This window comes from Melospiza melodia, chromosome 5 (assembly GCF_035770615.1).
Source record: "Melospiza melodia melodia isolate bMelMel2 chromosome 5, bMelMel2.pri, whole genome shotgun sequence".
NCBI lineage: Eukaryota > Metazoa > Chordata > Aves > Passeriformes > Passerellidae > Melospiza > Melospiza melodia.
Window position 1 is genome coordinate 84635711 of NC_086198.1, and position 25160 is coordinate 84660870.

Consider the following 25160-nt stretch of genomic DNA (forward strand, 5'->3'; position numbering starts at 1 on the left):
AAAATAAAGATGTATTATTACAAACTAGGAAGCGTCTCAATTTCCATACTTGTGAAAAAGTCAGAAAGGATCTTTCAAGTTACGAAGTTACAATGAAGAAAACCACACCTACTTATTAAAATCTGTGTCCATTAAAACAACTATTTTATGATCAAGCTTTATTATCCTTTACCCCTTTAATTCTTCTCACAGTCATTTTGGATTACACAAAAATGCAAATTTAAACTTAGAAATTAGTAACAATCAACTTGCTTGCCAAATTATTCATATATATAATTGCAAAGTCAGTAGGGAAACAAAGAGCATCCCACCTTTAAAGCCAGGCTTGACAGGGTATTTGAAACATTGCACTTAAAGCTTAGTTGTTTATCTAGATTTCCATCTGGGTCTCTTCTCCCATAATCACTGAGTCCTGTACGGTCTGATGTAGCCACTTTCTGAAATACGGTGCAAGTCATCCCAGTGAAACCAGCAGCCTTTATTACATAGGCCTCAAGAGCAATATTTGGAGAATACTGTAACAACAAAAATCAAACATTAAATGATTTTACACACCACAGACAGGATAATAAATAATCTAAAAGGGATTCTCTGTCTTCACAGAAAAACACATCCAGAAAACCATTCAGTTATCTGGCAGGTATAAATCTTTTCAGAGTATTGCTCTACACCCGTCAGAAATAATAGACATTTTAGATAATGCCAGCATTTATTAAGAAAAATAAAAAGCTATTCAAATTCAAGAGTGAGCAAAACCTCCTCTAAATAAATAAATAAATTAATGCTTACAGTAGAATAAACTTGAGCTCCATTTGCAAGCCGATACATAGCGATTTTCTGTAGACACTGTACAATTCTGGTGCAAGCCTTGGCTTCCCTTTGTGCCATCCACAGAACACGTTCATCAGCCAACATAATATTACTTGCTATGTCCACCATGACGTCGCCAAGCTAACATGGAAGAGAAGTAAGACTCTTTTATAGGTGTGAAAGCATTCAGCAGGCGGGGTCATCATCAGAAAACACAAAGTGAGTTGGCAGCACAAAAAGCACAAAGAAAATGGTTGCTCCTATTTGAATCACCTCATCACGTTGATACTGAAAAACTTTGACTTGGACACTTACTCCCACTGAAGAAAAATGTAGTGCCAATAGAATGTGTCAGTTTATATAGTACTCAGGAAAAAACCCATGATAAATATTTTATTAAAAGGAAATGGTGTGATACTCCACCTTCTACCGTACTAACTGCTTAAGAGGACCATTTACAATCAACTTGGAAACCAAAACTATAAATCAACTATAATACAGTTTGCATGTATAACAGAAGATAATAGGAAAAGAGAAAACAGGCAAAAATTAGCATACAACCCATCTGTTTTGCTTCCTTTTAGCAAGTCAAACTTTTTTAAAATTGCTTTCTTGTTTGCCTTCATATTTGCATGACCTGTTTTAGGTCACAGATTTACATGAGAGAGACAGCAAATATCCATAGGTACCAGTGCTGCTTTCAAACCATCAATTACATTGTTTTGAAGTTCAGTCCTTACCCTGCCTTCTGTATGAAAAACAAATGATAAAGGGAACTTACTTATTTAGGCCTCTCTACCAAAAATATTGACAACATTGACCTATGCAAGATTTTCACATTTAAGGAGCAATGACAAATACTGGACCAAAAGCAAAGATGAGTATAATTTTTAGTTGAATTGACCAAAATGCAATTGACAGTGCTTAAATTTAAGGACTGGAATTTTCAGCTTGAAGAGACAAAGGGTAAGGTGAGGAAGGTATCTCCTTTGCTATGCAGGCTTCCCAATTTTTTTTCCTCAATATTACTAATAAGAGAATAGAGTAATTTGCTCTTCTCTTTAAAAATCTTTAAATATAAAGGCAAGAACTGGAATAAAAAAGTATTTGTTATTTTGAGAACTGGCTCTCTGAGGAACATAATTTTCAATCAGTAAAAATTCTTGTAAGTAGCATTTGCAGGCTGTAGTCCTTTCATTAAATCTTCAACAACAAAGTTAAATTAACTGAAAGTATTTGTCATGACTCATTACTACTCGAGAAATGGCAACAAGTTTTACACATCAACACACAGTGACTTTAGAATAAACCAGCACAATTTGCAGAATTAAAGTTGTGTCATGCTTTTAAAATATATTACACATTATTCTTTCTCCTACTTATCGAGGTATGAGCAAGTTTTTCCAGCTGTATTCTAAATTAAGACAATCTGCTAAGAACTTTCTGAACAATTGTCTTGTTGCTTCTGATACGAAAGTGCTAATAATTTGTTATTTATTGTACTAATCTTTTAAACAGCCCCTTTAGCACAAACTAGGAAATGAATAAGAGTATGGTATAACTAAATCAATATGAAAAACAGGGTCAAGAACAAGTAACAACCTGAGAAGAAACCAAGCCTTAATAGCTACTAAAATTTTCACATGAAATTGTACTCATGTTCTTTAAATATACCAGCAAATCACAGGCTGGCTTCGAAACAAATCCACTGAGAAAAAAAACCCATTGTCCAAGATGAAAATCCTCTAAGGAGTTCTGCAAAGGATGGAGAACCAGCATTTATGGTTTGGTGGAGGGCGGACAGGGAAAATTTGGCTTTTTTTTATGCACGAGTTTAAACTCGAGGCATTGTGGTCTCCAACTTCCCAACATGCACTGCACAGTGAGATCAATATAACCTCTGTTCAGCAGTGAAACAGAGAGTTTCTACCCACTGGTGGGACTATTCAACTACTTGCAATTTTCTCCCCAAAAATGAGCGTTCTCTAAGATTTTGTTTTAATGTCTTATGTTATATCCTGCAAGACAGAGGAGTCCTGAAAACCTTAGAGATATGGCTCAATATTGAATAAAGACAGTCTATCATAGTAGAAGGGGAGAAGATAAGTCTTGTTTTATTCATTATTGAGAGGATCTCTGAGGCTTTCATTATTTGTTTTTAGATAAGAACATACCAATGAAAACCTGTGTGACCCACTCCATATTAAATAAAAACAGACTTACTGTACCTATCTCCCTGCTCCAGTGCTGACCAGAGGTGTTACTCACATACAGGTCCAGTGAATGCTGGATCATCTCAGCGCGAATGCAAAGTCTGTGACCATGGGTCAGCAACTTCAGGGACCTACTAAACAAACAAAAACATGGAATAGAATCTGACAATCCACTAACTCAGTGCCTGCATCTAGTGTTGGGAAGATTTCACTGCTCAGAATACTTAAGGACAAACACTTCAGTTATCTTTAAAGTGATGGCAAATTATCCAGTTACCTCTTTATATTTTTCAGCAAATCTTCCAAATTTCTCTATCATTTCAGCCACAAAAATAACATCCATTTTATCAGAAAAATTTGCTGCTTCAACTGTGTAAGCCAAGAGCTGTCTTGCTGTTGCCACTGCATTAGTGAGGTTGAGAGGCATCTAAAGAGAGAACAAACATGAGCATTTGAAAAAGAACAAGATAGAGACAACACTTCACCAATTACTAAATAAGCATTGATCCAAAGAGGAGAACAACTCCAAGAGGGCTCACAGTATTCTGAGTAGCTAAGGACCACCACCTTATCTGTAAGCAAAAACATTTCCTACAAGCCAGAGAACTACTGTTTGTACTGGCAGCCAGCAACTGGGATTTGTGCTGTTTGTCCTAGAAGGGAGAGAGGTATTACACCAAAAAAAGGAAAAAAATCCCCCAAAACAGTATTGTCAACTGCTTATTTTCATTTTCACCAAAGCCAAGGCATGACAACACAAAGCTCTTTAAATATAGCAAGAGAAGCCAAAACCAATTCAAACAAACCACTGCCACAGCATTCACTCTCAATTCTGTAATTATAGGAAACATTTGGAATGGCATAGACACACAAGAAAACAAGACAGATCTCACTATAACAAAGATTTTCCAGCATGGGGTTTGTTTCACTCCTGAAACAAACCCCATGCTGGAAAATTCTTCACTAAATAATACACAACATCCACATGTCTCAGCCAGCAGGAACCAAAACCGGGAAATTTTACATAGATTACTGGAAAGCTGTGCTAATGTTATCAGCTCATGTTCAGATGTTGTTTATCCATGATAATCTAAACTACAGAGGCTCTCTCTCTGGTTTTTGGCGTGGAGATATCTAGTCTGCCCTACTGAATTTGAAAAGTGCCACCTAAGCACAACTATATATTTGTCCTTGCCAGTCTTAGCACTTGTACATAAATTCCAATCTGAGTAATGGAAGTTAATTTTTTTGTCAATTTGCTGAAAGTTATATATTTAAAGTGCAAATAAAGTTCAAAGTCATAACACATACTGAAAAAAGTCAACCTTTAAATTCAGACACTGCATGATTTCTTTGAACTTTTTCTTTAATCATGAATTTCTTGTCACCTAAAACCGTACTTGTTCAATACACAAACAAGAACAGCAGAATATGAATGCACTTGTAGAATGTTATAAAGGTTTTATTTTATTTTACATGTGAACCTTTGTTTGATTTAAAATGTTTGGCAAAGTTTTGATGTTCAAAACAGCTCAACTACCTTTATTCAAAGGCTATAAACATGCTTGTAACATGATTACATTTAACATTAGTCTCAGAGACAAGAAACTTCTGTGCAGAATACTGCTAAAATTTCCAGGTCTACTACACATTAAAAGAAGGCAATTTTTCTAAGTAAAAACAACTCCCAAACCCAAAACATTTCCCTTCTCCTTTTAAAAGAAGTTCTGCATAGAATACCTGTTTACATTTATTTTTGAGTAGATAATAGGAGGTTATCTACTTCACACATGAAAATTATTCTGCTTTTCTGAAGATAGCAGTCTGATGCTTACACTTTAAACTTCCTAACACAAAGCTGGCAGCATTTTTCCACAACCTGAAAAATGCTGGCTAACCAAAAGCAGTTAAAACAACCTTACGTTATCCATGCTCTTGAGCATCTGGGCTATGGTAAATAGGCAGGAGTGGCACTGAGTTGTTACAGACCTTGCAGAAAAATGTGAATTCCCAGGTGAGGAAAAAGCAAACCAGGAGCATTGAAGCTCTATTTAAACTAACACTCAACCTTTCTGTGTCCCAGAAAAGGACAAAGTGATCCCAGCATCACCTCTCTCCTGTTAACCAGTCAATAAGAAAGAACATTTGAGCCCTCAAACCTTTTTCATGTGACCAAGACAAGGCATGCACCTCTAGTGCCAAGAATATAAAGCAGAAAAGCAAACAGTTATGTCAACCTTTAAGTTTTTCTTGGGCCAGAACAGGCATTCCCTTTTTTTTTCCTTCTCACTCCTGCCATCTTTGTTGGCCAGTGCACAGGGGTCCTCAGGGAACCAGAGAAGGAGAACAGAAAGCTGTGTCAGCATTATTAAGTACCTGAACACAGAGGGAGCAAGTCAGCCCCCTTACACAATAGGCAGTACAAATCTTTTGCCTCAAACTGGAGTTAGCCCAATCAACTGGACATCAAGATGTCACTGTGTGTATAAATCTAAGGCATCCCAAAGTGGAAAACACCAGTTTGGATCTGATTGTCACAGTTGGGGGCTGAGGTGCTTCAGATAGGTAGCGTGAAGTTTTCCTAAAAGATTGTGAGATGAACTGGAACACTCCAAACCCACACAACATGTAGAAATCCTACCCTGGGCTCAGACAAGCACCATGGCCCCATATTAAACTTAAGTGGTGCTACCAACATCATCATCCAATGACCAAGCATTATTAATAAAAAACAAACAAAATACCAACCACCAAACTCCAAAACACCACACCAAGATCAATCTCATATTTCCATGGTTTCACCTCTTGCATGCAGACCAGTGTTCTGACTGCACAAGCTGGAAAACAAGCTTAAACCAAAAGTTCAAAGCTTTATGGAGTAATTTCCAACAGAGCACCTATACAGACAAGGATGGGTACACTGCTGCAGAACAGCATTTGTGGAAGTGTGCATTAACTACATAAACCTCAAAAGGAACTTGTAGCTGAAAAATTTTGTTTCATAGCTACAATTTAAATTCTAGAATGCTCTCTTCAACCTGGTAAGTACAACCAGATAAAGAAGCCTAGTTTTTACTTACTACTTTCACGAGTTAACCCTTATCAATCACACCAAATCTACCAAAGGTTTACAGTAACAAAGGCAGAGCAGAGTTTGACTACTTTCTACCACTACCATGAAAAGAGCTGTTCTCACTACAGATTAAGCCTGCCTTGTTACTTTATAGCATGTGGGCAGAACAGGGCATCCAGCTGACAAAAATAATCATGACAAGCCATTCTCTTATGCTTTAGATAAGTACAAAAATAAAATCTTCCTTGCACTTTCAATCTAGGGCATTCAAAACAGGTACTAAACCAAGCTTTTAACCTAAACCTACAAGTTTCAGTATTGTACTCAAAGGCGTGTGTCCACCATAAACTATCTAGACCACCAGTATTTCTAGCTTGAAGAAAATAAAGGGTCTTCTGAGTTTTTATTTTCATTAATTAGGCTTTCATAATTTGGTTTTACAGAAATGCACAAATTACCTGATTGAACATATACAGAACTCGAGTCACATCATTTGCATACTGGCACCTGGAGTAGTCCTCGTCTGCCCAGTACCCTCCCCTGTCGCATCTGCGCCAGGCTCTTCTCTCATCTTGGGAGCTGCCAGGATATATCCCACTGCCAGCAGAGTAACGTGTACACAGCAGGTATGCTGTGATGCCTGCCAATGTTCTGGGCCACCTGGGGAGTCAAAAGGGAAAAAAATCCTCACATTTAGACAAATTTACATCACAAGCAAATAAAAGGATTAAGCACTACAACATGAAATAAAGAGACACTCAAAACTAAGCATCTCTAAACTATTTAAAGGGCCACCTTGGCTCATCTTCAGCACTTTCAAGCTGTTCATATTTCTGTCTATTAACAAAATGAGTTCTAAATGCTAGTATGGTTTTGAATTTTTTCATGAGGTTTCAGGTGGAGAGAAGGTGCTTGTAAAATTATTAAAATAGTTCACAATTTTTTGATAAAAAACTTTGCCTACTTCATGCAAAAATTCCCTGTTAACACCATAAAAACAAATTGATGCTTGCTTTCTACTTGTCCTCTACAAATGCATCAATACAACCGTCAAACAACTGCACTCATATTTGCACCAAACTGCAGATATGAACAGACGATTACATTTGCAGTATTCAAGAAACACTAGTAGCAGAAGTACAACCACTCTGACCAGTTTTGCAAACAAAATACCAAATAGAATTTAATGGGAAAAAATTTGTTTTTAACGTCAAGAAAGGAGACAAGAATTTCCTTCACTCAAGGTATGTGAAACTATGCCCTTCTTAAGAAAACTCCTAACATTCTCTCCACTTTCTCCCCTAAGTTTACTGCATATTTTATCTGTACAAACAAACACAGATAACAAAAGCCCCAGAAAATAAACTGCTATACATCTGTAATACACTGGTCATTCATTAGAGCAGAACAGATTTGGTGACAACAGAGGTAATTAAAAGAAAGAACAAAATTCAAAAATAACTAGCACAGATTTTAAATGCCTGGAATCATATTGAGGCATTTCAGAGAATGTAAATTAATTAAAAGAACAGATACAGATTCTGCAATGGTAACAAAAGGATTTTAACATTTTTTTAACTGTAAAAAAGGCAAAAGGACAAAAATCTTCCTCAGAAAAAAATTACAACAGTATTATTATGAATTGCCACAATTCCAGCAGTAACCTTAGTGAAATGTTACATGCACCTCAGCAAGGTAACAAAATATCAGACTGAATCATGTCTGGCCAACTCTGCTCACAGAGAGAACAAGTTATGCATCTGCTGGGAAGGGAGGGAGGGACAGCAGGATACAATACATGTACATTTATCCAAGTCTCTGAAATGTCAGTAGCAACAAATTGAAATAAACTCTGATTCAACACAGACTGGAAAAACAAGTACAAAGATGAAATACTTCTGTGGTCCCAATTTTTATGTATTTATAATAAGCCTTCAGAGAACCAAGCCAAAAAAGAAAACAGGCAGATGAGGACAACTAATAAATCAGCTGGCACAGCTGTTACGAGACATGCAGGCCCACAAATACCTTGCATAATACACTCAAACCTCCACTTCTGGAATGTGAAATCAGATTTCCAGAAACATTGCCACTGGAGTACCAAAACATAATTTCCAAAACCATTTATCAATGCTGAAATTTTTATTTCAAGTTCAACATCAAAGATGCCACTTTGAAAGGGATATTTGTCTCTGTCTTTACAGTTTTCTAGAAGTTGTATTTTTCCAAAGCATTTTCAGTAGAAGTGTGGTCAGCTCAGTTTTCTGAATGTATCACCTTACAGACTGAGTGTCACATGGCCTTGGAATAATTTAAATTCTGTGGTCCTGACAGAGGTTTTATGACACAACCTCCAAGACAAATATTTTAACTGAAATATGGCACATGCTGTTCTTTTTCTCACTATTCACGTCTAGTGCTAAAGTAGTAGAAAAAGACTAAACAGTTTTTCTCTGGCTTCTCAGACTAGGACTCAAATGTAAAACAGGTTTTTCAGGAGAGCTTCAATTACTATGCTTTTAAACAAGTACTATTTCTAAGCTATATATGTATCTTCTAGAACTTCTACAGCCATCAAACAGAAAAAAAGTGAGAACACTGCTTCAAAGGTTATTAGATTATCATAAGGTTATTTGACTTTTCTCCCTCTTCTTATCTCCACTTTCCCTATTTTATTACCACTCTCTTTCATTCTTGTCCTTTCATTCTCCCTGAGTTTACTTTGCATTTTTGTCCCTACACAGCATTTTATCATCTTTTGCCATGATCTTCTCAAAAGAATACAAGTAATACCAGATAGTCTTATAGTCTACACTCCCTTTAGAACAAATTTAGATATGTACAGATATATTTTACTGTTAAGACTAAGGTATTATTTGTAAAATGATTTAGAAAGCTTTCTACTAAACCAGACATAAAAGGGACAATTTAAAACTCAACAGCTCTGTGCCATAATCTCACATCAGAAAAACAATAGAAATGCACAGCACCATGGAGAGAAACACTTCCAAACCACAGCATCTTTTAGCCTCTTTCCTCTACCATGCATAAAACCCCCTTGCACAGGTACCAGTTTCTTTGTAGCCCAGTGATTAATGAGAGAGGGGAAGTGATTTTAGCTTTAACTTTTCCCTTATTTGCTAATTTTGCTAAATGAATGTTAAGCTGTATCATTCTCAGTCATGAGCTGCTCTTCCCAACACCTGCATGACATGAGCTAGAGTCATTCTCCAGTTTCCATGAAGGAAAGGAGGACATCCTTCCAGCAGAGCTCAAAAGGTGATTAAGGGCATGAAATTCTTACCATGCAAACAAAGGCTATGTAAATTTGTATTCTTAATTCCTTGTGAGTCTAAGCTTGAATGTCTTTCACAGTTAACCCAACTGCTAGCAGAAGTGCCAATCTGGGCTGTATTAACACTCTTATTTCATTACTCTGTATAATTAGGTGCTCAAAATTTATCACATATACATGAGTGTAGACAGCTGTGGGGGGAATGATGGTTCATTTATGTTTAAGCACTTTAATTTCATTTCAGGGGGAAAAAAAGGCAGACCATGACATTATAAAAGAATCCTTTCTTTCTCACATATTAATTCTGTTTTGAAAGCTCTCATTTCTTTAAACGAACAGTAACTTTCAGTTACAAAGTTACAATGAGGAGTTTTTATATCATAATTTCATTAGCTTAAAGATAGTGCAGTCTCTTTTATCACATCTTAGTAAACCTCTAAATTCAGCATGTTAAATACAGTTTTAAAATATATTATGCCCAATGACTAACACTTTTCAAAAACATAATTCTTATATTTAAAAAGAATTCTATCAACTACCATATAAAATTATGCTAAGAACAACAGTTAAAGGATTTACTGAAGTGAAAGTATTTTAACATGCAAACTGTATTTTCAATTTAATCATTGTAAAATACTCAGGGAGTTTATCTGAGTAAGCCTTAGAATATTTAAATTAAAGAAAACATATTCCAGGATGAAGTTTCTGCCTAACCCTTGCAAACTATGCTGAACTAACACCGAGCCAAAGACACTGAAGAAAAACTCCCTCCTTTGCTACTCTTTGCTATCCCATCTCTGCAGGGATAAAAATCTAGATGCCAGTTTTGAAACACCATCCAAGCTAAAATGACTAACCAGTTCCAACTAAAAAAACCTATAAAATCAAATACACCTAGGATCATTTACAGCCATCTGCTCAGAACCATTTTCTCACTAGTCAAAGCCTTATTTCCATATGCTCTCAAAGGTGAAAAATTACTCTTTATTATTACTCTACCCTAGCTACAAGAGGAAGTCTGTTATAGTAAACCCAGACACAGAGAACTTTTTGATAAACTGAACATTTCCTGAAATCTTATTTCTTTCTACTGAATTCCAGAGGGGGTAAATCCTATTACACTGAACAGTCACTGAACAGCACAGGTTAATTTAATGGAAAACACTTTGAAATAAGCCTTTACCATCTGTTTTCACCTCTAATGGCAAATCAAAGAAGAACAATTCACACTAGTATCATAAAAAAATGCATAAGTGATTTAAATAGATGTGTTCTTTGATGAATACAACCTGTGTCTGTTTGACTTTCTTCACCTTTTATCTAATGCAGGAAGTTCTCCTTTTCTAATGTAATGCTGCAGTTGAAACCACCACAGTGTAAAAAGACAACATGCACAGTTACTTATCTAAATAATCCCTTACAATGTGAAAGTGAACTTCTTTAGTAATTCTAAAATGCCTCTGTACAGCAAGTGATCTTAACACTAATTCCCTTACTAATGAAGGAATACTCAACGCTTCTCAAATTGTCCAAGTGAAAAACATAAAGGAGATCCTCTTGGAAATAATGCTCTCAGATAGGACTTTAAATGAATTTTTGCTCCAGCTACAGCTGGAGGTCTTCTGCAGATGAAAGCTTGTTTTTCTCTCCCCCACAAAAACTATGTCCCTGCAATGTGGTTGAACTTTACATTTCTTAATATAAAAAATACATGGTCATAGATCAGCTCTATACAAAGAGCATGGCTTTAAAAACTCTAATGCACACAGGGAAAGGAAAAGTTTCTAACTGTAAACAAAAGACCAAGCAGAAGATCAACACAGCCAAGCAGCATAAGAAAAGTGAAATGAGTGGATAAAAGCAGTTCATACAACATTAAGAAACCCTATGCACCATAGTGAACACAATGCTATTGCAGACACTAATTCTCAGTAGGAACTACTGCAGGGAAGTGAAACACAGAGTAGTCATAAAGGGAATTACCTTACATATAGAGAATCTATACAGAAGCTATCTGTTACAGCTGGCACCTCCAGGAGTAACGTGTTGTTAGAGTGACCAGCAGCAGAAAGATCAGAAAAGGGAAAACAGGTGAAGAGATAAGAACAAAAGATAAAATACTCTGCAACACACAACACAATGGAATATCACAGCTACCACTAGAGTCCCAACAATCATTAAAAGCAAGCAGCACCATTCTTATTGTTTAATACTCACAGGGGGGAAAAAGATCCAAATTATTTTGCATATTTCTTAAATATTTGTATATTTTACCATATAGGAGCAGAAGGCCTTTAAAAAGAGAATGATAACCTGGCAGAAAGCCCCCTGTCAGTATGTGGTCTAACTTAATCTTAGAGGCAATCTACAGAACTTTAACTACTTAAATAATTTCATTTATATATTTCAAGTATCATAGGTTAGTTTCAGTATCTTTTGAGGACGTGTTAGCAGGCTCAGAGTTTAACATTTCATAGTAAAATTTCTTGCGCTTCTGTCGACACCCGGTAATTTAGAACAGATAAAAATCTATTACACACCATTTACACGCAAACATCCACACAGGCGCCTCTAATGCATAAAATCTTAGTTAAAAGCTAAATTAAAGGGACTTTTTTTACTCTGAAAAAAACCTGATGTTACTAACCTGAAATCCCCTTTATTGTTCACAACCCTCTCTGGAGGGCAGTACTGGGCAGAACTTTCTAACACCACAATATCTACTGTCCTTGTGTTATTCCCACGTCTGGTTTGTACATGACATCCCCAGTTTCCCGTGGAGCCAGCCTGAATGTTCGAGATTGTCAGTGCACTGGAAAGATAAAATAAAAGAATAAATCAAAACAGTCTTGCAACAACATTTATGTAAGCTTTTGCCAAAAGATGAATTAATAAGTACAGAAAGACAATGGAAGAAAAACCAAATTACATACAGCCATGAGTGATCTTATAAAACCAGAGCTATTTACATCTCAAAGTACTGTAATTAACAGAGAAGTATTTACTATTCTTTGGGCTTTTAGTTTTGCCAAGGTAGGAAACAAAAAGAACAGCCATAGGAAAAAGTCCTCAGACTTCAGAAAGAAGTCCAAATTCCTCAAATGTTATCATTGCTATTCAAGACAAAGTTTTTAGTTGTTTAGGAAGGCCAAACTAAAATAAATTCCCAAATGCATAATTTGTTACAAACACTGATGCTCTAATTTACTAATACAATTACAGGATATATAGCCACTCAGTAGATGCTGAATAAGTCAACAATCTGCTGCAGGCAGAACAAATTACACTTTTAGATCTCTGCTGGAGAACAATATTAACAACTGTGGTGTGCTCAAAAGGAAAAGTAAAGAATTCATGAGCAATTCAGTTAAATGCCTTGCTTCCAACATTTTGGTAATTTTAACATTCCAGGAAAACAAACGTATCCTACCACAAACATGTTTTAAATTAATGCATTGGGTGAAACTGCAACTTCCTCTAGCTAATCCTATTTTAAGCATGTAGGTTTGACCTACCAAATCTCTTGACCTCCAACTTTATTGTTAATAGGAGATGTGTGAAGATTACTCCCCTACTAGGGAAGTTTCTGTGTACATGTTCCCTCAGTGAGGATATGAGAGGGCCTTACTGTTATGGTAATAGTCACTAAATCAGAGTAGAAAGTAAGAAGCAGGAAATAAATTTTCTCACTATGGATTCACCTTGCAATCAAGGAGCAGTTATGAATCATGTTTTTTTCAACAAAAATACCCTGGGACTCATCAGTTTCCACTATCTTCCCATCCTGATACCACAAGACTTGCATGTCTTGATCAATATATGAAGCCATACATTGGAAGGGCAGACTGTCTCCTTCAAAGACCACCTGACGATGAGATGGAGTCATGTAGAAAGACGGTAATTCAAGCGGCGGTTCTAGAATTCAAGGCATAAAACCACAATTAACAGCAAGAATCTGTTATAGAACTAATTTTCAAAAGGGGAAATAGATACACTAAATGAGTATCAATTATTTATATATCAATATAACGCTGCATCTGGTAAGAGGCATATAAAAACTACATTTACTGCATTGGACATTGAAAAATACAAATTATCATCATATTCTTTTTCAAAATGTGTATTCCTTTAATGTAATATATTTCAAGACTTTTTGCTAGCCCATATCTAAAAGAGTAGAAAATAGAAATTTGAAGGAAAAATGTAATTATGCATTTTAGTTTTTCCCAGTTTTTCACCTGGACTTCAAAATAACAGTAACATATGAGTTTTTATTTTTACAGCTGGAATAATTCCAATATAAAAAAAGAAGTTAAGGAAGTCGGTCACAGTTTTGTCACAAAAAGAAGGCTAGTCAAGAATAGAATCACCACACAGGAAAGCAACTCATAAAATGAAGATCTTTTAACTTCAGAAATTTGGGGTTAGAATAATTGACGTATCTGAAATCACATAGCTACACCTATGAAAGAAATTATCAGTTTCTGGTTCCTCTTGTGACATTTAGGTAAAGATCTCTGAAAAATACAGATTAGCTGGAAAAAGGAGTTCATCAAGAGAGCTACTTATCCTTAGTTTCTACAAACTAACATCCACCATCATCAATTTATTTATTATTCATTTCCAAATGCAAGCAATAATGAATCACAACTCAAGATCAACCTTTGAAAAGGAATTTGTTATTACCACTGTCATTTAAGTCTTGAATATTAGGGAAATGAAATACAGCAAAAAACTCAGCTCAATAATATTAGCAGAACATGGAATGCATTAGTAAACAAATACCAGTTGCCTGCAGTGCTTACCACAGGTGAGAAGCTCCTGTTTAACACCAGTCACTGTCTGTGACTGAAGTGACTTGGGATAGGCACATTTAGTCTCACGTACAGTTATGTTTCTTTCCTTTAACCACTGATGCATCCACAGTATGTTGCAATCACAAAGAAGATAATCAGTTTGAAATTCTCTGCAACAGAACACAGGCATTTACAGTGACAAACTGCAGAATTCCAATGTCTGAAAGCTAAACTTTTAACAGTTGTGCCATGCCTCTCATTGTCACCAGGAAGGCAACAAGCAAAGTCTAGACTACAGTGGATTTGCCTACCTCTACCCACTGGAAGTTACTCTAACCCTCTGCAAGCTGTACTCTGAGAACAAAAAGACATACTCCCTCAGAAAAGGAATCCTCTCCATAAAAATGAGGAATATCTAATACCAGTGCATGAAAATAATACTAGGAATTTCTTTCATGGAATGTGTTCATGCTACTTCAAGTGAGCAATAAGAAAGAACTGCTTGAATATGCATCATCATAACCTAAGACACTTCATTGCTTCAATGTAGTGATCAAATGCTTTAGCAGTAAAATCAACTGAAATAAAAATAGCTCCCCAACTGTTTCTCTTTTCAGAAGCACTATTCACACAATTTCATTCTCCTCTACATGAAAATTATAAGGCTTTTAATTGACTCCATCTTTTCTATATAATTCAGTACTTTGTAGTAAAAAGACATACTAAATCCCCTATAGATGTCAGCTGAAATCAGCTAAATTAAGGGATTAATTAATTAATTTTATCTGTTCAGAAATTATTATTTTATCTGTTTAGAAACAGGTAAAAATGTAGCAAAACATATGACTATGTCTACATTGGTTTTTACCTCTAGTGAAAACATTTTATTTCTCTTTTTGCAGATGTCCAGAGGATAACACATCACAGGCAGAACACTACAAACACTAAATCAACATTCCTATGAAACCCCATTTGGTGTTTGTTCACATGAATTCCTCCAGATCATCCATTATTTTAATAATAATATGTTATATCCAGGTGCTCTTGTCATTTCTGTGGTGTTGTTGGTTAGCAACCTTTATGCAGACAACTAAAATATCAGGAATAACACCTTATGAACAATGAAAGGGATGAAGGGAGGGTAAGAAACATTCTCCTTTATAAATATAAACAAGAAATTAACTCAGTGTCAAACGCAGAAACCAAAGCTTTTGATTAGGTCCCAGAACAGTGAACCAACTGTCATGACTACCAGGGAAAAGAATAAGCTAGTCATCAGCACTTTTTTTTTTCAATTACTTTCTTTCTTACACAAGATTACAACTCATGAAACCAAGAGAGAGCAAAGGAACATGAGGCTGATATTATACCCACTGTTATGTGTAACAAAATTATACTGCTCATCAAGGACTAAGATCTTGCTTAGAAGTATTTGGTTCTTTTGCTATAAAGGTGTAAAATGCTATTTATTTACTATAAATTAATAAGTGATACATATAGAATAAAACTCTTGGAAGCCCAGATGAGAAAATGGCTTTGCTTTTTCAGAATAATATAGGACTAGATGCAGCAAGTACTTACAGAGACTTCAGTGAACCAAGATGATCAAATGTTCCCTGTGTAAGTGTCGAAAACAGATTTCCAGAAAGATTCCTGAGAAATAAAAGTATGTTCATGATTTGAACTCATCCTCAGACAAATGACATATGAAATAAAAAAAACACTTCTCTTCAATATAACTCTATGCTTAAAAGTTACAAGGTGTTATTACAACACTTTAATTAGTTCACAAGACTATAAGAATAATAATCAGGTCTCAATAGCCTAGCAAAAATCTCTAAATAAACTTTTCTCTAACACTCTTGGTTTAGGTGAAGAATTTTAAGATTGGAAAAAAAAGTAAATGCAGAGACTTTACTTTTACTTAAAGCATCAACTGGCAGATGTTGAGCACAGATTTCAAGAAGTGTAAAATTAATTTTGTTGTTCACAGTGAATTGCTGCCTTCCTATTAACATGCTCTAAGAAGCATGTTCAATCTATCAGAATGCTTTTTTAAAATATTATCCATACCACTTTCTATATATAGGTGAAAGCACTGTGTGTAAGAAACTAACAACCAGGGCAAAGAAATATTTCATAATCTTACCAGTTATCCTCTTAAAGTAAATGAAGGACTTCAAAACATGCAAGACTGCCAGCAAAACAGACTGACAGCAATGCCACTGTAGAAGGCATGGATACTGAAAGAGTCTACAAGGCTGAAATATTTTTTTAAAGAAAATATTATGTACAGTCTCCTAGTCTCCATCCCAGCTACACATTCTAAGAAACTGGAAAACTGCTGCAAGGCCAACAGATCACTGAATAGCCTGGTTTGGGTTGGCCCCAGCACTTGTTTTTAAGCTTGCTACTGAGTCACAAACCACAACCATAGGCACTGGCTGTCTTTCAAGAACACACTTAAATAAACTACTCCCCTTGAAACAAAGAAGGTTAACTTACACAAGGCTAAAACTTCGGTGTATTTATATAAGACAAATTATACTTACAATCTAATAAGGTTTACAAGTCCTCTAAATATATCTGCATTCAGGCAGCCTATTCGGTTATTAGTTAAGTCTCTGTAAATAGAAAAAAAGGAAAAATTGGAACAAGCTGGTTTATTTCCCAATGACATACATACAGTCTGCTAATAGAACCATTTGAACAAAAATTCATGAGCAACAGATTGCACCATATGCATATCTGGGTCTCAGGAAAACCCAAAAGGTGTCTACACATGCACACAGACTCCTTAATCCATCTCTTAACTAATTATAGCTTGTCCATGTACAATTCAACAAGTCTAGACCTACCAATAAATTCCCTTAAACAGGCTTGGCTTACATCCCTACCCAGCAAATTTTCATATTTGTGTAGTATTTATATATGTGTGTGTATAAATATATATATACACACACACACAGAGTACATCACTTAATTTTTAACATGTCAGAGACCTATAATAATGCATTTATTATACACAAGTAAGACCATTTTTATAATTATACTTCAATAAATACTTAAAAGTTATATATTTTTCAGTATAGGTCTTGAATCAAATGACCAAAAATTCTTCAAGTAAAAAAAATTAAGCTTGCAAGTAATAATGATCCAGAATTGGTCCTTCAGTTTTACTTTTAAGGTTTTCAGAAGTGCAATTACCAACATACTTTCCTTTTAAGTGAGCCAGATCATGTGATCAGATAAAAATTAACATATATACTCTACAAATTTAAGAAAGAAACAGGGGAGGCAATACCAAAAATCACTAACACTCAAAATGTGTAACAATATTACAAAAATCTGAAGTGTTTAAAAAAAGGGGAAAAAAGGCAATAATGCTGAGTTTTTGTTTTTCAAATTTGATCTGGTACAGAACTTTTCCAGCCAACACATAAATCTCTCAAATATGTTAATGGGAATGTTGGCAAAACCTTATATAAAGCAGCATAAATAGCACTGTAACTTCAGTGTAGTATTAATAGCAACTCTATGTTCCACTGTGACCTTTGGAAAATAAAAATCACGAGTTTAACACTCAACAAAACAAGACTTGATGGAATCAAAGCTCTGAAAAAATGTCCATCCAGCGAGGTTTCAAGCCACTCAAGTACAAAAAAACAGGAATACAAGCAACTGTCAGAACAAGGGAGGCTGCCAAGCCACAAGCAGCGGATGTTCTTCAGTCATAAGGCTGAAAGCAGACTTTGTTTTATACATGTGTGTGTGCAATATAAAAAACGTGTATGTTTACAAAAATTCGGACATTTAGAAGCATATAATAATCTACTTAGGCAGGTGGAGGGAAACAGAAATATATACAGCTTATTTAGCAAGTTTGAAAAATAGAAAAAGCCATTTGCAACAGAACACATAGGGATGTAACTTGTTAGGTTGGAACAACTTGTAACAGAACACAAGAATACAGTTGCTAGTAGAAGGCCATAAAGGTAAGATATGTATTGTGAAAACTCAGTAAAGCAAGACTCAAGTATTGTAGAAAACCAATAAAGCAGAACCTTTTACTTAAGGAGCCAGCAAAAGCCAGGCTCCTGGTTTTGCCCAGGACAAACTGATCTGAGAGTTAACCAAACCTCCACTGCACCTGCCCAGAGATGAGGTCAAAAAGCAACACCTGAGGAAGACCTCTTACTTCACCAAGAAGGCCCTGGCCATGACCACCAGAAGGCACCACAGAAGGCTAATGATAGTATGAAGCACAAAGAGGCAGGGAGGTGTGAGCTTGTGGGATCAATGTTTATTTAAACCTGGCACCTGTCTCACCAGGTACACATGCATGGTGGAAATATCCCCCAAGCATCCCAGCTAGAAATAAAACATACCTGCTTTACAATTTTACAAGTAAAGTCCTTTTTCCACAGCACTTGTATATATTATACATCACATATATATAGCATATATTCAACTTTTAATATATAATAACTTTGCTGTCTAAAGTTCCAGAAGCTTAGACTTACTCTCTCTCTGAGAAGTTTTTTATTTGTTTTGTTTAAACTGACTAGCTAAATATACTACTTACAGTCTTTTCAAAGATGAAAGCCCCAGAAAAGCTCCTGGATCTATGGTACTAATAAGATTGTTCTTAAGATCCCTGTGGAGAAAAATTAAGACACAGCACTTACCAAAAATTACACTTTAAAACAGAGATATTTGTAAAGATACAAGTAACTTGTCTCAATTTGCTTGAGAACCTCAAAAAAAACCCCACCCAAACCAAACTGACCCTCCTCCCCACAAACAACCCAAAACCAACCAAACCATCCCCAAAAAAACTCAGAACAAAGCATCAAACAAAAAACCCAACAACATATTTTTATTTCTCTAACAGATTTCCATTCAAGATTGGAAAAATCTCTGTTTTAACTACAAGGAGGAACAGAAACAGCACATGTATGTCATTAAACATTCTATCAGTTTGAATCAGATGAAATTATATAGCCTCAAAGATACTTTGCCACAGTGTGAACAGTTTACAGCTATGCAGGGTGAGACACCTGTTTATTACACAGTATGATACTGTCTAGCACATGTTGTCTTCTGTAGCCTATCCAACTTTCAATACTTCAGTAGTGCCCAACACCTACCAAAAAAAGCAAAATATGATCTTGAAAATACACCGAAGACCCAACACTGAAATTTTCCACTTATGTTGCTAGCACAACAGCAAAGCCCTCACTGAAAATCCCAAATACAGCTGGTGAAAATTTTCAGAGCAAATTTTTAAATCTTAAGTTTTCAGAGACTGTAAGGAGAAATGTAAAGTAACCATTAAATTAAACTGCTTTATTAATTGTACAAGTGATATAGGAGCTTTAACTCCTAACTTGAGATGTTCTGCAGATACAGCTTAATTTCAAAGGTCACAGAAAGCACCTGATAGCACTTATACTAGTTTTGAACAAACTTTATCACTGTATGAATGCTAAAATTACTTCCACCTCCCTAGTAACACTTGATTTTTACTTTAGTACTATCTGAAACTTCACAGGTGCTTATTACTATAGGTAAAGTTTCTCACTCTTTGGTCATATCCAAACATTCTAGATTTGAAAAGAAAAATAGTACTTTCATTCAAAAGCAGTGATTAAATTTGCAAGAGTAAAAAACATCTCCTACATCTACCACATTAATAATTCTGCTTGAAAGAGAACTGTACAAGAGGATTACATCTACCATCACACAGATATTCATGAGTAAAAATATAATTCGTCCCAAGATTTCACAACAGCATTTCCTGCAGACAGATTAACAAATCATGGTACAACAGACAGCATCATGGCACATGGATCACACCTGAACGTTCTACCTAAACATCTGAAATACCTGAAATACGTTAAATTCACCTTGCAGTAAATTAATTTTCATATACACACTTCTCTTAACTTTATTTTCTTCCCTTGCTATGGCAGCAGGAACTGCCAAGTACTTCCAGTGCAGTAGTACCAGGAGCCCAAAGAGCTGGCTCTTTAGGCATATAACACCCTGGAATACAAGATCATGGCAAATCTGAGACTAATAAAAGGTATTCATCACTCATTTACCATCAATCTTTGAAGTAGGGAAGAAAAATTACACTTACTCTTCATATTTCAAATTTTTATTTAAAATCACGTAACTTACACTTAAAACCTCAATGCTGAAACCACTGAGGGAGAAAAACCTTCACAACATGCCTTGGAAATCCACTAGTCTAGATTATCAGGGCTCTTTGATTTCACTCCATGAATTCAAAGAGCACTCCCTGATACACCTCGTTCATAAATCCACTGCAGTGGATTCATATCAATGAATGTCCAACGTGCAAAGACTTTTCTCAACCTGCAACTACAACAGCTGAGGAGTCTCTGTTTGGTTGGGGCTTTTACCCTTTGGGTAGGCATTAGCTGTATATCAATCTACCAAAATGATTTCCTGAGGAAATCTGCGAAACAAAAGAGATAACAAAAGATCTCAAAATTAACAGTGCTGACACATCTAGCAGCTCTTTAGAAACAGGGAAAGATGTTAATGCAACATAGGCTGGTACTACTACCAGGACTGCAGCATGTAGAACAGTCTTTAAATGAAGAAATTACAGTGGTGGTTAAACCAACAGACTTGTATTGCTCACAAAAAAAAAAGAGGTGGGGAAGACAACCTTACTAGAGAGTTGTGTTTGGCTTTAATTTTTTTTGCTGGTTTTAACATCAATGACTACATTTATACAAACTATATTTTAGCTTCAGCAAAAGGAAATTAATCATTTCAGATGGTGATTTTTCTTTGGCGAAGCTCAGCTAAGCAAGATATATCTCTAGATACATATTTGTCCAAATGGAAGAAAATCTCTCCAAAAGAAATGCAGAAAAGGATTTGAGTAAGGGTAACATCATTTATATTATAACAACTTTATCTTCCACCATCAAGAATCCTTCTAAAAATCAAAACAAGGAAAACAAACCAAAAAACATGCCCCCCCCAAAACCCTCTAACAAAAAAAAAAATGCCCCCCCAAAACCCAAGCAACCCACCAAAAAACCAAACAAAAACCCCCACCCCCATAACAACACAAATCACAAGCCAGGCAGTAGAGAAATCTCACACTGACAGTAGAGCAAAAAAGATTCTTAATTTTCTCCAAAATCTAAATAACACTGTAAATAAGGGGTACCCCATATTCATTAGTGAAGGCCACTAACAGATGTTAGGACTGTAGAAAAACAGGTTTCAAGGGATGTTTTGAGGTCAGTCATGTACTCCATATTCTGGCTCAAATTACCACTAAATCAGATCAACTGCCCCACTGTTACATCCAATAAAGGCCCAAAAACCTCACAGGATAGAGATTTCACCATCACACCTTAAGTTTTCTTTCCTACCACTGGATAAATTATCTTTTCTTCCTTAGCACTACTTGAAAGTAAATGTTAGACAGGAAACATATTAGCTACCATGGACTCTTCCTGTATGAAATGCTTTCTCAAAAGGGAAATGAAGGAAGAGCACAAGGTAAGAAATTATAGAAATAATAATTTCTGTAATAGTAATAGTTATACATTATACACATTACAAAGACAGCCTCTTTGGCTCTCTGTGGTATACATTTTTTGTGGGCAAATCAAACAAATACTTATGACTGAATTTTTACATTTCCCAGTACCACCCAATGGGTCAGGCTGGAAGGGACTACAGTGGGTCATTTGATCCAACCTCCCTGCCACATGCAGCCATCCTAGAGTACATGGAACAGGATTGCATCCAGATGGTTCTTGAGTATCTCCAGTGCAGGAGACTCCTGGGAAAGCTGTTCTATCTCCTCTCACCTGCACAGTAAAGAAGTTCTTCCTCATGTTCAGGTGGAACTTCTGTGTATCGGTTTCTGACTTCTGCCTCTTGTCCTGTTGCTTGGCCCCCCTGAGCAGAGCCTGGCTCCATGCTCCTGCCACCCTCCCTCAGGTACTGACAGACATTGATGAGCTCCCCTCCCAGCTGTGTCTTCTCAAGGCTGAACAGGCCCAGCTCCCTCAGCCTGTCCTCACAACAGAGCTGTTCCAGTCCCTGCAGCATCTTTGTCACCCTCCTCTGGGCCTGTTCCAGGAGCTCCATGTCTCTCTGGTCCTGAGGAGCCCAGAACTGGACACAGAACTCCAGATGAGCTTCACCAGGGCTGAGTAGAGGGGCAGGATCACCTCCCTCAGCCTGCTGGCAATGCTCTCCCTAATGCACCCCAGGTACCACTGGCCCTCCTGGCCACAAGGGCACTGCTGGCTCATGGACACTTGGTGTCCACCAGGAGCCCCAGGTGCTTCCCACAGAGCTGCTTTGCAGCAGGTCAGTGCCAGCCTGTGCTGGTGCTTGGGGCTACGCTTCCCCTGGTGCAGGATCCTTTGCACTTGTCTTTGTTGAATTTCAAATTAATATGAAAACAAAATGGAGATTAAAATACTTAGCATCTTTTTGTACAGACACTTTTATTACCACTTAAGACATTTGTTAACATTTTTGACCTGGTTACTCTTATTTGCATACTTTTTCCTGTAAGAATAGATGTAGACATAGCATAGTCATTTTCTACTCTAATTAACATACATTTCACTTTCCAGTATAATTAAACTTCTATTTTGGTAAATTTATCACACACTCTACAAAATAATGCATTAGCAAATTCACATTATCATAAATTAACACACCTGTAAATATTATTATTTATTAAAACTATGACTTATTATGTCTACCTGGGGCCACCATTTTTAAAGCACTTACTCATTGTTTTATTTGTTGCTTGTATGCCCCAGAACTATATCCCTTTCAATAGTAACACAGAAGAATTACCTGACGTGGATGAGGTCAAGTGATAACATGTTTGAGTAAAATGATGACCTGAAGTGCAACAAGTTGCCACTACAAATACCACGTCCTCAAATTTACTAGAAAAATAAATACAATGACAGAAACCATTTAAAAATATCTACATTTTCATTAAAATTTCCAAGAACTGAACAGGAGCAAAAAGGTTAGTATGTTAACAGATGAATTATAAAGTTGTCAGTATTGACTAAAATTCAATCAATTATTATGCAGATACATGTTCCTGACATATTCCTCTAATTTATTGTTCTAAAGGCTTTATTTAAATATATCACAGAATCACTAGGTTGGAAGAGACCTTCAAGATCATCCCAGCCCTAACACCTCAACTAAACCATGGCACCAAATGTCACATCCAGTCTTTTTTTAAACACATCCAGCGATGGTGACTCCACTACCTCCTCAGACAGACCATTCCAGTACTTTATCACTCTTTCCATGACAAACTTTATTCCTAATATCCAACCTAAACTTCCCTGGGTGCAGCTTGAGACTGTGCCCTCTGGTTCTGTCAGTTGCTGCCTGGAGAAAGAGACCGACCCCACCTGACTGCAAACACCTTTCAGGGAGCTGTAGAGAGTGGTAAGGTCACCCCTGAGTCTCCTTTTCTCCAGGCTGAGCACCCCCAGCTCCCTCAGGGGTTCCTCACAGGGTTTGTGTTCCCAGCCCCTCTCCAGCCTCGCTGCCTCCTCTGGATGTGCTCAAGTGTCCCAAGGTCCTTCCCAAACTGAGGGGCCAGAGCTGGACACAGCACTCGAGGTGAGGCCTCACCAGTGCTGAGCACAGGGGCAGGATGAGCTCCCTGCTCCTGCTGGCCACACTGTTCCTGACACAGGCCAGGATGCCCTTGGCCTTCTTGGCCACCAGGGCTCCCTGCTGGCTCATCACAACACATCTATAATCTCTACCTGAAAGCCACTACAGTGAAATGGCAAATGTTTTTCCTATCAAGTGTAACATAACAAGGAACGAACAAAGAAACATGAAATGCATACAGAATCTCTGCCCTAGTAAGCAGTAAAGTGACAATCATACTGTCTGAATTAACTATTTAAATACTGAGAATTTATTTCTGTTATCTCCTTTTATCTCTTAAATTGAATGTGGGGAAAGGAACTTATCTACAAAGCACAAAACACTCATAAGGAAACAAGGGAAAGTATGAGTATAAGCAAGAAAATGTCAAAAAATGCAATTTTCAAGGCATGCAAGTTCTTACAATGAACATCAGGAAAATAATTTGATACTTAACCATGTGAATGTTTAAAATAGTTACTGTGACTTTCAACTGTTTTTCCTTTTACTACTGATTATCTATTTAAGTTTGAAAAACTATTTTAATTACAATAGTAGTTTCTGTCCAAGGTCACAAAACATTTAAAGAGGAAAAATTTACTGTGGCTAAATATCTATCTCGTTTAAACAAGTTGTGCACGTACAAAAGGAAAAAAAAAGAAAATATTATCATTTCTAATTAGTGTAGCACACTTGTTATCCCTCCACTTATAATGAAGACACTTGGCCATTATTAATCTTTTGCTGATGAATTAACTCCTACAATAGTGAACAATAAAGAATGTTCTCATTCTGATGAGACTACCACACCCTCTAAAATATTGATATCCCAGCTCACTTCAAATGCTCAAAACTTGATGCCAGCCTTGCTGCTTTCTTTTCCTTTTCATGAAAGAAGATATTAAAATAATCTAAAAAAACCTTACAAATGACAGGAGTTAAATGGAAAGAAGCTGCATTCTTATGATTTTAAAGAAAATTAGGATTGGGATTCATGAAGAAAACTTAAATCATTATCTCAAACTAACTAGAGTTTCAAGTATTTCGTGTCTGAAAACTGTAATGAGTTTCAACAAATAACAACCATCAGCAGATGCCTTTATTACCTCATCAAATGCCATCACTGCTGATAACCTTGCTTCTTTGGCAGAGCAACTTACTTCTACAATCAAGTTCATCTGCCAGTGAAAAGATGCTTTCTTCTGGTGCATGGGAGAGGGAATGGTAGAAGTGTTTGAATTTATTTAGGTCAGGTGACTGGGATT

The 25160-nt window shown here is 36.4% G+C and overlaps 1 protein-coding gene across 1 annotated transcript in view; it reads right to left on the bottom strand.

The window, feature by feature from the left end:
• Window positions 1-25160, bottom strand: part of ADGRA3 (adhesion G protein-coupled receptor A3) — a 53030-nt gene that overhangs the window by 12376 nt on the left and 15494 nt on the right. The window contains exons 3-12 of the mRNA XM_063157722.1: window positions 18773-18844; window positions 16740-16811; window positions 15769-15840; window positions 14197-14357; window positions 13093-13306; window positions 12039-12203; window positions 6555-6756; window positions 3301-3450; window positions 790-951; window positions 312-515 (exon numbers count right to left, since the gene is read on the bottom strand). Coding sequence (XP_063013792.1) covers window positions 312-515; window positions 790-951; window positions 3301-3450; window positions 6555-6756; window positions 12039-12203; window positions 13093-13306; window positions 14197-14357; window positions 15769-15840; window positions 16740-16811; window positions 18773-18844 — 1474 coding nt within the window. The remainder of the gene's footprint in view (window positions 1-311; window positions 516-789; window positions 952-3300; window positions 3451-6554; window positions 6757-12038; window positions 12204-13092; window positions 13307-14196; window positions 14358-15768; window positions 15841-16739; window positions 16812-18772; window positions 18845-25160) is intronic.